This window comes from Myotis myotis, unplaced genomic scaffold (assembly GCF_014108235.1).
Source record: "Myotis myotis isolate mMyoMyo1 unplaced genomic scaffold, mMyoMyo1.p scaffold_m19_p_2, whole genome shotgun sequence".
Taxonomy (NCBI): domain Eukaryota; kingdom Metazoa; phylum Chordata; class Mammalia; order Chiroptera; family Vespertilionidae; genus Myotis; species Myotis myotis.
This window is the reverse complement of record NW_023416324.1, coordinates 175,328,948-175,342,709: the sequence shown is the minus strand read 5'-3', so window position 1 is coordinate 175,342,709 and position 13,762 is coordinate 175,328,948. Positions and strand designations below refer to the sequence as shown.

The window sequence follows — 13,762 nt, the reverse complement described above, 5'->3', positions numbered from 1 at the left end:
GAATAGTAAAGCTACATTCAACAGATTACCAATCAGAAAAGAAGAGAAACCATCACTGAAATACCATGTATGCCAACAGGGAAACTGGATTCTAGAACATTACTATCCCACTGAAAAAGTGAGAAGAGGATGTCTGAGAGGAAAGAGGGGGCTGGTATAGTGGGGTGGGGGGGGGGAGAAACCCCAATACCCAGAGTTCAAGGCAGACGAGAGAACTGGTGGTCACTGAACCATAAAAGGAAGCTCTATGAAACAAGAAAAAAACACCTCACAAAAATTGTGCTCAAAGTGCTGTAGTTGTAGGCATTGACTAAGCTTCAGGTGGTGCTTGGACCAAAACCGACTAAAGGCTTTTTCTGTTTCATCCAACTGAACTAGTAACCTGTCAAGAAAGAATGAGAAAGAGACATTGTGGTTAACTCTCATTTCCACAGGAGTCTGTGTAGGTTTATGCAGCTAACATCTATGTCTTTAGTCAGTGTTTTAAATTGTGGTAACGTCCTTATTATGAAAGTCTGTGTCACCTATGACTTTCTCATGGTCCCACTGCTTCCCATACCTTCCAGGACACCTTCCCTGCCAGGCAGAAACTTTGCTTCAGCGGCAATGCTTAGAATATGCCCCCGGTGACCTTACTTTTGTGCCTTTTCTTTGACAAAGCACATCACCCAGACAAACTGTAATTTGGAAATGAAACTCAGCCAATGCTACCACCTCCCCTGAAATCCTGGGATGACAGCATTTCACAGGAGGACGGGATGGCATTCTCATAAAAATATCTCTATAGCTGGATGCCAGATGGGTGCCATCGTTTTCCCATTGTTGCCTCTAATATTATTCTTTCTTGACCCTAACAAGACCCAAGAGTAGCTGTTCTAGTCTGTCCTTGGTTGTTTCAGATCATCTAGTGCTATTCTCTCCTAAAAAAGTATATTCCACCTTCACTCACCTTTCCATGGTAGCTACATTCTCAAGTTGATTGGGACTGAGTTTCCTGGTGGGACTTTTGGTTGCTGGTTGTTGAATACATGACAGCAATGTGGCCCCTTGATTTCCAAGTAATTTTAGCTCATCCTACAGAAAGAGAAATATAGTCTCTCTTAATAGAAATTAATGGGAAAAAAATCATTGGTAGATTTGGAGTACAGAGAATGGTATACCTTTCATTCAGGGAATTAAATGCTAACAATTCAAGCTGCAGATTTATAAAATTAATTAATTTATTCTTAATGGGTAATACTACACATGACAAAATTAAAAATGTACAAAAGGATATATATGGGGGGAAAATTAGTTTTTTGTCCACAGCCCATTGACTTTCCCTCTCCAAAAGCTACAGCTGTTAAGTTTTGTGTGTATCTTAAGCTGTTGTAAATTAAAAGCAAAATTAGTTAATGAAAACTGGTTCTAATCCAAGACAGTGACCAGAAACAAGAAAATGACAGATATTGAATGTTAAATGCTGGGAACTGCCACGCAATAATAATGCAACAATTGCTAGTTAACCAGAAAAAAAAAGAAAAAGAAAAACAAACAAACAAAAGAAACTTCATCTGGTCTCATCAAGGAACACCTGCCTCTCCTTCCACCTACTTCCAAAAAGTGCGGCAAGGAGCGCTGGTGGCACAGTGATTAGCGTGGCTGCCTTCCAAAAAGCTTGGCAGAGGTGGATGGCAATTTCAGTTTGATGTGGAAAGAGTCATACTTCCAAGGCAACTCTATTCTGCTCTTTGTACATGGAGACCTAGAGCTTTGCAATTGGGGAAGCGTCAGGCTAGCTCCTTCCAAATCCAACAGCTCTTGTCCTCTGCTCCCACAGGGCAGGCGTCTCAATGCCCTGAGCATTAACCATAGGGCAAGGCAAAAGAGGTGAAGCTTGGCCTAGAACTTTGCTCCCAGGAGTTCTGGTTTTGACTCCTGGGTCACACAGGATGCTGGTCTGGTATGCTGAGAGTGAAAGTCCCGTAGTTACAGAACAGTCACATCTATGCACATAAACACTGCCTCTCTTCCTCCAGGCCTAGCCACCTCCAGCCTTCACACAGCCTCCGGCTTATTCCCTGTGGGAGGAGTTTTATACTCTTCACTCTGGTCACAAAGAAGGCCGGCACTCTCAACCGCATGCCTTTGCTCCTTGTCTCCCACCCCACTCCAATATTCACGCACTTGAAGGCTTCCATTGTCCACTCTCAGCCTCATGACAGATTTGGTTTCTCTGACCTAGCCCTGCTGTGGCTCTCTCCACTGCAGGTAATGCCTCAAGGTGGCCACTTGGCTGGTATTTCTGCCTGACAACTGACATACCCCTTCTTTTCCATTCTAGGTATCAGCCCTCATTTCTTCTTATCTCATCAATGTTCATGAAATATTTGTAGGTTGGATGAGTTAATAATAGTCTAAAAGAAACCAGGTTACAGGTGAATAGACAAGATAAGCCTGGGAGAGGGGGAAGCACTCATTAGTAGTACTCATAGCTTTTCCCTCCTCTTCTTACCCACTAAAAAGAGTCCTGGCTTCTTTTCTCACTCAGTTTCTTAACTGCCCCTGAGCTTCCAGCATTCCAGCAATATTCTGGCATTAGCCATTATTAGCCATAATTAGTGTCTGTAGGTGTGCATGATGCAGAATTGGGAGGAAAGGTGGAGGGGCCCAACAAAGAAGAGGCATATTGATTGCCAGGGGAGATTGGAAGAGAGATACACTGTTCCAATACCATTTGCTAATGTTATCCATTCATGTACCTCCGTGAATTCATGCATATTGGGGCCCCAGGGGGAGGCCAGTGCCCAGGCACCAGGCAGGCTGCAGGCTGAGAGGTTCGCTGGAATGCCTGAACCAAGGATTCTTAAAAACTCCTAAGACTATTAGGTTATTTCTAGAGGCTATGTAATTCTGATTGTCTTCTTGATTATTTGTTACCTTGGTAATATTGATGGAATTGTCATCTCTGAACAAAACCGAATGAATACTGAATGGAACAAATACTGTATACTAAGCAGTATTCATATTTGTAAAGATTGCTTATCACATGATTGAAGGACCACTGACACTTTCCCCTTTCTCCTTGCATGATGAGAAAAGGCCTATGGGTCTGTTAAACTTATTTTAGCAACAACAACGAAAATGAGAATCTTACCCTCTTTTAATGAACACATGGTACAGTGTCTTAGTTAACTAAAGCACCTAAGTGTGGAAGGCCAATGCCCTGTGTTTCTGGCCTAAATAAGACCAGAAAGGAGGCGAGAATCACCTTTTGGGGGCTCAGGAGAGAAACTGTCTATTTCTGTGAACTGCTTCCAAAAGCTTTAAAAATTCACAGTTCTGAGGAATGAATCTTATATTGGTTTTTCACTTGGAAAAGGTGCTTTCCAAATGGAAAAATTATTTAGTTATTTATAGACCATTTGATAAGTAATATGCTCTAATAAGAATAAAATAATATGTTTAAATAACCATAAAAGCTACTAAGCATTTAATAAAAGTTTAAATGTATTATTTTTAAAAATATAAATCCTTTCTCTCTTTAAAGCATTTTTGGATGGAAAAAAAGGAAAAATGTAACTCTAGTTTAATTATCTTGGTATCTCTGCTTCTAATTTATAAGATAAGGAACCAAGAAATTAAAATTTATGTTAGATCAAAAATTAGCAATCACAAAAAGGCTTTAAAAAACCCTCTGTGTTGTCTTTAAAGGGATAATTAATACTACTTGGCAAAATAAAGACAGAATAATTATATTTTAATCTAAATTCAATTAATACTCTTACTCAAGATAAAGACATGGACATATTAAACTCTTTGGGAATTTTATCTTAAAATAATTATAGGTCTTTTCCAAGATTTTAGGGCAGCACAGAATATAAATGTAATATAACAGTTTAGTTTATGTAAGACTTTGCATTTACTTTCTTACTAAAAGGCTAATTAAATAGATTCTCTTAAATTCCTTTCTTTTGTCTTATTGGTTAGACATTGGTGTTTAACCAAATTGAGATAAGACGGCGTACAAAGTCATTTCTTACCAATGTCAGACAATACCGCAAATTATGTGGATCTACAAAGTTATTCCACCACATAATCGGAGGGAAGTTTTAGCCTTCTTTGTGCAGGGTTGTGTTTTAATACCAACAACAGCTTGTCGCCATGCCCAAGGAAGTGGCCTTATTTCATCTTGGAGGGTGGTTCTTTCCCTCCCCTTCCCTCTGTGGACTGCTTTGCCTGTGTAGACATGATGGAACACCCATCCATCTGCCTTTCCCAGGAACTCTCACTGCACATACAGCAGGACCTCCCTAGCTGATTTTACCCCTCAGATACGTGTCCTCGTCTAAAATAAAAAATGTTTTACTTTTTCCCCAAGGGCCTCCCCGATTGACCACATTGTCACCTCAGTGCTTCTGCCCTGCAACCTCTCCAAACCATCCTTGGATCGAGGCAGAGAGCACACTTGCTCATGAGCCCAGGCCCAGAGCTCGGTGCCCAGTGCCTTCCTGACATGCTCCACATTCTCAACATCACTCAGGTATACCAGCTGACCGCTCTGAAGGCTCCCAGGGTCTATGACCTGTGGGCTGGGACCACCAACCCTTTTCTGGCAAACTTCGCAGAGGCACCCTAGACCTGGCCTCTGCACCCCATACCATCTCTTCCAAGAATCATGGGAGGTGAACTTGGGCAAAGAAAAAGGTCAACCGTTTAAGGGATATTTTTTAGGGAAAATTATCTAAATGCTTCCAGGATGTTTTCCAGCTTTCACAGTTCCCAGCCAGATCTTTTGGTGGCTCAGAGTCATCTTGGGGATAGATTCTGAACTCTTTTTCAATAGCAACCTCCTTAAAAAGAGAATTAAACAGTGCTCCCTGACACATGGAAGCATTAATTTGCTTCATTAATGAGACTCTGAGATTCCCCGAACTAAACTATGGGTTCTTTGAGTTTGCAGTCTTTGTTTATTTGTTTTCCTGGCAGGTAGTGTTGAGTAGTTGATAAATGTTGAATAAATGAACAAATAAAACAACCACTTAGCAAAGCATGTTTGCAGATTTTGGGTCACAGACGAGAGTTCAGCTCTTCCCAAGCTCCATGCAGCAGGAGTGCAGGCAATGCTGAGCTGTCTCAGCCTGAGGCAGCTAATGAACTGAGGCAGCTAATCCTCAGTTCGCTGCCCTCTTGAGTTCTGGTCTTCTATGAAATAATAGATTCCACATTCGGTCTGTTTGTGTTTCTGGAGGCAGAAAAGGGCTTGACACCCATGCAGTCAGCCCCAGGAAGACTTCCCTTCACTGCATGAAAGAACCTGCCAAGCTCCCTCGTTGGCAACTCATAAAACCAGTTCTTGACGTATTTTTTGTGAATCACTTAATCGGTGCCTCTCCTTAAACCCAGTTCAGAGCATTTTCCCTAGTCCTCTTCCTCAAATTATTCCCCAAATAAAAAGACACATCCCTGGGAAAGTGAAGCAGTCTGTCAGCTTGGTAGGCAGCCCCAGATTTCACAACAGCCCCAGAAAAGCTTATGCTTCAAAAGCTGACTCCCTGCTCTCACTGCACTTTCAGCCTCTTGCATCTTGCTCTGTCCTGAGCTGCCTTTGAAGGGATGCTCGCCCACCTCATCTCGCCAGCACAAAGCTGAAATGAGTTTCCCTTTGCTGGGATGCTTCTCACAGGTCTTAACTGCAATCCTTTTACACCCACCATCCAGTCTCAAAGAGGTTTTCTCTTCGCATAACGCCCACCGCCAAAGGCGGAAGATGTTCCGTGACTTCCAAGTCAGTGGAGAAGAGGGGAGAAGAGGACTTAATTCTGCTCCCAGCTCTCTCCAGGAGGCTGACCATCTGCTGGCACAGAGGCTGGACTGTGGGAGGCCACTGACCACTCACCTGCAGCTTGTCCCGCTGCTTTGTGTGGGACATGAGCAGCTCTGCAGTAGATGGCACGCCTCTGGGCAGCTCTGTTGCGGCCAGGCGGGCCCCAAACGTCTGAAGCATCTGGGCAGTGGTCTTCAAGGTCAAGGCAAAGTTTTCGATGGCCTGGGAGGGCACACAATCATAACAGTGTGGTGGGATTAACATTCACCAATATGCTTTATTCATGGAAGGACAGGAGGATTAGCTACCATTCTCTGAGTACCTACAAAAGGCCAAGTATTATACTCAGTGCTCTACCTTTGTCTACCAGCTCAATAATCCAGAGTGGAAGGTATTTTATCCAGAGAGAGAATCATTGATCGGCTTCCTCCTGCACGCCTCCAACTGTGGATCGAGCCCACAACCTTTCTTTCTTCATTTGCTAGATTTTTAATACATTACTTTAAATTCTGTTTCTTTGTTATGGGGTGAGGCTACAACATTAGTATTTCCGGAGGATGAGGCCCAGAAAGCAGGATTTTAAAAAGATTTCCAGGTGATTCTAATGTGCAGCCAAGGTTGAGAACCACTGCTCTAAAACAAGGTGAATGCTCGTACCTAATTAAATGTCGTTCAGGTGTTGGGCAACCTGCTTCCAAACTGACCAGGTACAGACAGGTGTGCTGACACCACATGTTGCCATCAGGGTGGGCATGGAGCTTCTGATTTTGCTTAAAAAACCTAATTTTTTCAAGGGCATAGGGGCTAAAAGAGCAGGGGAAGGGGCATGACAACTTTTTATAGAAACACATTATCTGGTGAGTTTCAATTTTACTTTTTCCTCAGTATTTCTGACCCTTCTAGTTTAGCATAATTTCCACAAATATGAATAATAGGACCCTATATAAGTCAGGTGCTTTCACAGCTTCCTGTCTGTCTATACATTAGACTCACCTGGGGAGTTCTGTGAGCCACGAATGGCGGAGACCCATCCCAACTCAAATAAATTAACTTCTCTGAGCTGTAGGAGGGTTTTGGCTCTTCGAAAATTCCCCAGGTGCATTCTAAGTCGAGTCCCCAAGACTCCCATGCCAGACAAGGAGGTGAGGTGAAGGGCGTCAGCAGGAGAAACTCCAGCCTTTTCCCTTCAGCCTACTTTTCTCCCTGCCTGTGGCTTGGAAAACCCAACCTCCCCAGTGGTAGGTAGTCATAGGCAATGACCTCCCAACACCTGATCTTAATCAACCCTGTCTTCAAGAAAACACGGAGAGACACTGAAAACAGCACACAAGTTGGTACTCACAGTTCGATGACTGATCCACTGGCTGTGGCGATATTCCAGAGTTCCCCCTAAGTCCTCTGTTAGTTGGCTTTTGTCAATGTAGCCTTGAAGGTCAGAGACAGAATTTAACATAACGATCTATAAGAGGAAACAAATTAATATATTCCTCACAGACGATTAAATAGTAGCTCATCTGGATTCTACAGTTAAGTAGCACTTCAACTCTGCCTTCTCGGAGATTTATATCCAAAATGGTTATGATGTCCAGCAGAGACAGTCCCTTTCCACTTCCCGTCTTTGAGAGAACAACGCCAGCCAAAGTGTTGAAGAGTCTGAGACAAAACAGCGACTTGGATAAGGGAGCTCAGTTCTAAGCTGCCTAGAAGTCAGGTCTTGCTTGAAGTGAATTTTTGTCCAAAGTTCTGAGGTTAAGGTCTACACGTTAGCCACCAAAATCAAGCGCTGTACTGAGACCTAAACATCTGTGATGAGAACCCCAATCAAGGGTGGGCCGGTGAATATCAAAATAAAATTAGAAAACAGGGACCAACTGAGGAGTGTGCACTGAAAAGAGTCACTGCATTGATGCACTCCCATGAAGAATGTTGATGTACCCCCAATTTACCCTTATGGAGGAGGTTCGGAGGTAACAGGGAGGGGGTTTTCATAAATTAACAATCCTGCTGATGAACACACCTGTGTGCGAATGCCCACACATCTAGAGGAAGGTGACACAGTCCAAACTGCCCCCAGGCAGGGCCCTGGCTCTCTGTCTCAGGCCATACACCACACCTCCTAGTCACTCCTGATCGGAAGCATGGGCCCCTCCCTCCTATCTCTGAAATGTGTCCCCGGATGCCTTCACCTAATGACCTTATGTTTCTTCACTCTTTGTTCATTATTTTGAAAATTGATTCTTGGTCAGAGAACATAAGAATATAGGCTTTCACCCTGGCCGGTGTGTCTCAGTGGGTTGACTGTCATCCTGTGCATGGAAAGGTCATCATCTGGATTCCCAGTCAGGGGACATGCCCAGGTTGTGGGTTTGATCCCCGGCTGGGGTTCGTATGTAAGGCACCTGATTAATGTTTCTCTCTCTGTCTCCCCCTCTACCTTCCTCTCTCTGAAATCAATAAAAATATAATCTTTAAAAAGAATACAGGCTTTCTTCTATTATTATATCGTATTAGTCAAGTGATAAGTCCACTTTGGAATGAAAACAATATTAAGTTAGGGCCTAAAGTCTATAGGTAAAAACAAAACTGATGTATTCATCCAACAAATATGCACTGAACTTCTAATAAATGCCAGGCTCCAAGGGATAAAATAGCAAGCATGACAGCCCTGCCTTCAAGGAACTAAGGTTTAGTGGGATGTGAGTGCACAGAGCACACTGTTAACCTCATTGGCCCCAGGACTTTCTCCTTCATTTCTGAGAAAGAGTTTGGGAATTTTAAAAAATATTTTTATAATAGGAGAAAAAGAAAACGGAAAAACAATGTGAATCCATCTGTGTCTTTCTTCCCTAAAAATTTTAAACCACTTTTTGGAGCTTCAAAAACATTTTTAGTCTTTCTACAATTCGAAATTATAAGACACATAACAGGAAATTATCAAGTGAAAAAATAATTTTCTTCTTCTCAGGACATCAGCAGCTATGGTAATACTGGGATTTTTTTAAAAATAGCATTATGAAACATCATATTGGGCAGAAATAACTTTGCCCCACAGCCTGGAGTTTCAGAAACCTATCGTTCCAGGCCCAGGTCTTCCGTGCCACCTCACTGGCAGGACTCCGCTTTCTCATCTTTCCCAAGGAAACCCCAATAAAGACTCTGATCTAGGTTTTCCCCTTCATCCTGCTTCTGCCTTCTGAGCAAAACCAGGGCTTCCCCTGTGGGCTTCAGTGACATGAGGTGACTCCCTCTCTGAGACCTGTGAGTATAATGAACTTCCTCCTTCAAGCTCATTCTCAGTTCCTCCTGGGCACCACCAGCTTTACTGAACCATATCCAACATGTACATTCTTAGAACAGCTGCTATAGATTAAGAATGTATCTATACCTTTTCATTATACATTTATGCTCTTATCTATAATTGCTTAAAGCTGTTCTTTCAGGGAGATCTGTGATCATACCATTATGAAAGAAACCTTTCCTGTATTCTGTCACACAATCCATGTTAAGAAACCAATTTGTATGACTCTAGCCTTAGTCACTTCACATAATTTTCTCAGGCTGCTATGAGGATAGCTGTTTTAGAATAGATAGGTGCCAGCAACCGGCTCTCAGAAACCCTTTGCTATTTCAGAGCAACCCTCTCCTTGGCTAAAGAAAGGCACAAGGCTAAGTCACTTAACTACCATTACATCCCGGTCCACCTGGTTCTTGTAAGAATCAGGCAAAATGAACTCCTTTCCCCTCACTCAACCTGTGAAAATATAACTATTATCTCACTAGAAATGAGCAGGGAGATCCTATATAATAAAAGCCTAATATACAAATCGACCAAATGGTGGAACAACCAGCAGAACGACCGGTCACTATGATGCGCACTGACCACCTGGGGGCAGACGCTCAATGTAGGAGCTGCCCCCAGCCCACAGGCCCCAGGCCAACCAAGGAGAGTGCCAGTGGGAGCACCCCCCCACAATCGCCCTGCCGGTCACCCCACAGATCAGCCCTGATTGCCGGCCAGGCCTAGGGACCCTACCCGTGCACAAATTTCATGCACCAGGCCTCTAGTGTTATAATAAGAGAGGACAGGATGCTACACAGTAAAGTGCTAATATCACAATAACGTTTTACTAACAAAGTAAAGAAAGTAACAAACAGTTTGAACTGTCATAAAAAGAACTAAATATATTTTGAAGATTGATTCCATCAGCATGGTAACCTAGGACTCTGAATTCTGTGGCACAGCAGAGCTGTGAGGAGAATGCAATCTTCTCTGTAAGTTTATCTTATAGAATAAACTTTTCGCATTAAAAAATACCCTGCTAAATGTGCCAATAGTTTAGCTGACTGAGAGTTTTCTAAAAAAGTTGATTTTAGTTTAAAATTAAAACTATGATGTTTGGGAATCAATACATTACCACAAACAGAAGTAGCTAAAGATATAGTGTCAAGATAAAGCAGGTGTTCATTCTCTCCTTAGTATATAGATGCACCATGTGAGAAGCAGGGCATAAATCACATATGTACTAGTATCTGTGTACATACTGTCACGTGGAGAGGTGTGTTTTATACACAACCAGGGAAACAAACACATGACATTTGGTCAAATGCTCAGTTCAAATTCCTTGTTTGGGGGCATTAGATTTGTCTCAATCACTTACTACATATATGTATATGTATGTATATATCTTTATATGTATATATATGTAATATATATGTAATATATTATTTACAGTATGTAGAGATAAATATATTTATGTACGTATTATATATTATATTATATTATATAGTATTAACATCCTATCTAATAAACAGGGAATATGCTAATTGACCCTCACACCATTGCAAAGATGGTGGCGCCCACAGCCAATAAGGAGGGAATATGCTAATTGACTGCCACGCCCTCAAAGATGGCAGTGCCCACAGCCACAAGATGGCGGTGCCTAGTTCCCTCAGCCCAGCTGGGGTGGCAGGCACGTGGCAAGGCCAGGCCCACCCCCAGGCAGGCACAGCCTTGCTGCACACCTGCCTCCAGAGTCCCCCAGTCCCCTCAACCTCCCAGCCACCCAGGGCTGGCCCGAGGCTCAGGTAACCAGGGCCGGCCGAGGCTTGTGCTGCTGGCAGTAGCAGCAGCAGAGGTGTGATGGGGGTGTTGCCTTCCCCTGACTGCCAGGTCGCCTCCCGCCCCTGAGGGCTCCCAGACTGAGAGAGGGGGCAGGCCGGGCTGAGGGACCCCCTCCTCCAGTGCATGAATTTTCATGGACCCCTCAGGGGATGTCCGACTCCAATCTGGGATCCCTCTCACAATCCTGGACTGCTGGCTCTTAACTGCTCACCTGCCTGCCGGTCTGATTGCCCCTCACTGCCCCCTCCTGCTTGCCTGATCACCCCTCACTCCCCCCCCCCCCCCCTCGATGACGTGGTTGCCCCTCACTGCCCCACCCTTCTGGCCTGGTTGCCCCCAACTGCCCCTCCAATGGCCTGTCACCCACAACTGTCCCCCCAACCAGTCTGGTCGCCCCACGCAGCCTGCTGTTCAGTTGTTCATCTGGTTGTTTCGGTTGTGATGGCCCCTGGCTTTTTATATATTAGGATATTAATGTAATGCATGTATTGATTATAGTAACATAATATAATATGGACTGGCTGGCATGGCTCAGTGGTTGAGCTTCAATCTATGAACCAGGAGGTCACGGTTTGATTCCCTCTCAGGGCACATGCCAGGGATGTGGGCTCGATCCTCAGTAGGGGGTGTGCAGGAGAGAGCCGACCAATGATTCTCATCATTGATGTTTCTATTTCTCTCTCCCTCTACCTTCCTCTCTGAAATCAATAAAAATATATTTTAAAAAGCATAATATAATATGTACTATATCTGAAGAGATGTACACATCTATATAATAATGTGTAGAAGCAAGTAACAAATAATAAAGCAAGTGGGGATAAAATGCTACCCGGTAAATGAATCTGGGTAAACATCATGAAATATTCTTTGCACTATTCTTATCCTTAAAGTTGTTTTCATGAGTTTGACATTATTTCCAACTAAACAAAAAATATATATTAGAAACTTATCTATAATACTATAGATTTATCTTATTTATTTTTCTATTTTTTTGTTTTTACATTTTTCAATTGGTATATCATTTACATTTTTAAATGTACAGACTTTAAGGGTACACACATGTAACACCATCCAGTCAAGATGTAGTACATTTTCCCAGAAAGTTCCCTAACACTTCCTTCCAATATCTACTCAACCATACCCTAACAGCAGCCACTGTTCGATATTCTATCTACCATAGCTTAGTTTGCCTCTTCTTAAACTTTATATTCATTCATTTATATAAAACGAATCAGAGTATGTATTTGCTAATGTCTAATTTCTTTCTCTCAAGGAAATATTTTTGAGATTCACCCATTGCTGTTGCATGTATCAGTACTTCACTCCTTTTTAGTGCTTAATGTTATTTCATTATATGAATATGCCACACTTTCTTTTTTAATTTATTTTTTAAAATATATTTTTATTGATTTCAGAGAGGAAGGGAGAGGGAGAGAGAGAGAGATAGAAACATCAATGATGAGAGGGAATCATTGATTGGCTGCCTCCTGCATGCCCCCTACTGGGGTTCGAGCCCACAATCCAGGCATGTGCCCTTGACCGGAATCGAACTCGGGACCCTTCAGTCCTCAGGCCGATGCTCTATCCACTGAGCCAAACCAGCTAGGGCAGTGGTCAGCAAACTCATTGGTCAACAGAGCCAAATATCAACAGTACAACGATTGAAATTTCTTTTGAGAGCCAAATTTTTTAAACTTAAACTATATAGGTAGGTACGTTGTTATTAACTTAATTAGGGTACTCCTAAGGCTTAGGAAGAGCCACACTCAAGGAGGGCTTTAATTTATTTTTTGTTAAAGTACAGTTGGCATGCAATATATTAGTTTCAGGTGTACAACATAGTGATTAGACATTAATATACCTTACCATGTGATCACCATGATAAGTCTAGTAACCATCTGTCACCAGACAAAGTTATTATGATATTTCTGTAACTGGAAGGTTGTACCTCTTATTCCCCTTCACCTTGTTCACCAATAGCCCCACCCCCACCCCTCTAGCATCAGTTTCTTTCTCTGTATCTATGAGTCTGTTTCTGGTTTTTGGTGGTTTTTGTTTTGTTTATTCATTCATTTTGTTTTTAGATTCCACATATAAGTGAAATCTTACAGTTCTTACCTTTCTATGTCACAATTTCTTTACTCATTCACCTGCTAATGGACATTCTTGTACATGTTTTTTTGTAAGCATATGTTTTCATTTCACTTGGGTGGGTCATAAGTGAAGTATATGTTTAACTTTATAAGGAACTGCCAACTGTTTCCACTATGCTTGTACCATACCTTACCACTTCCAATAGCTGCAAAGTTTTTAACCAATTGGGTAGACTATAATTTATTTAATCATTCCCTGTTGTTTGGCATTAAGCTGTTTCCAATTACTTACTATTACAAACAATTTGGTAATGAACATTATTGTATCTGTAGCTTTGTGCACATGTATGAAAGTATCTGTAGAATAACTTTTACAGGTAGGTCAAAGAGTGTTTACATTGTAATTTTGATAAATACTGCCAATTAGTCCTTCATATTTGTTATTACCAACTTCATTTCTATCAGCAAAGTATGAATGGGCCCTTATCCCCACATATCTGCCAAAGTTATAGGTAAAATCTTTAGTTTGATTTCCTTTTATAAGTACCACAATCTTGGTTTTTATTTTCACTCTATAGTTGCCTATATTTATGTCACCCCCATATTTTAGATCCTTATTTTCTTTCACCCATACTACTACAATTTCTCTCCATCCTTTTATCTCCTTCTATAGTCTTGGACACCCACCTTCAGAGTTATGTGACTCCAGTACCATTTACCTAAGTCACTCCTCAACTCAAA

At 42.2% G+C, this 13,762-nt stretch overlaps 1 protein-coding gene across 3 annotated transcripts in view; it reads right to left on the bottom strand.

Annotated features, from left to right (window-relative positions):
* The window catches only part of MCF2L2 (MCF.2 cell line derived transforming sequence-like 2), a 219,257-nt gene that overhangs the window by 142,259 nt on the left and 63,236 nt on the right, over positions 1 to 13,762 (bottom strand). For all 3 annotated transcript variants that reach the window (XM_036350596.1, XM_036350595.1, XM_036350594.1), the window contains exons 6-9: positions 7,149 to 7,265; positions 5,879 to 6,028; positions 950 to 1,074; positions 268 to 382 (exon numbers count right to left, since the gene is read on the bottom strand). In XM_036350596.1, coding sequence (XP_036206489.1) covers positions 268 to 382; positions 950 to 1,074; positions 5,879 to 6,028; positions 7,149 to 7,265 — 507 coding nt within the window. The remainder of the gene's footprint in view (positions 1 to 267; positions 383 to 949; positions 1,075 to 5,878; positions 6,029 to 7,148; positions 7,266 to 13,762) is intronic.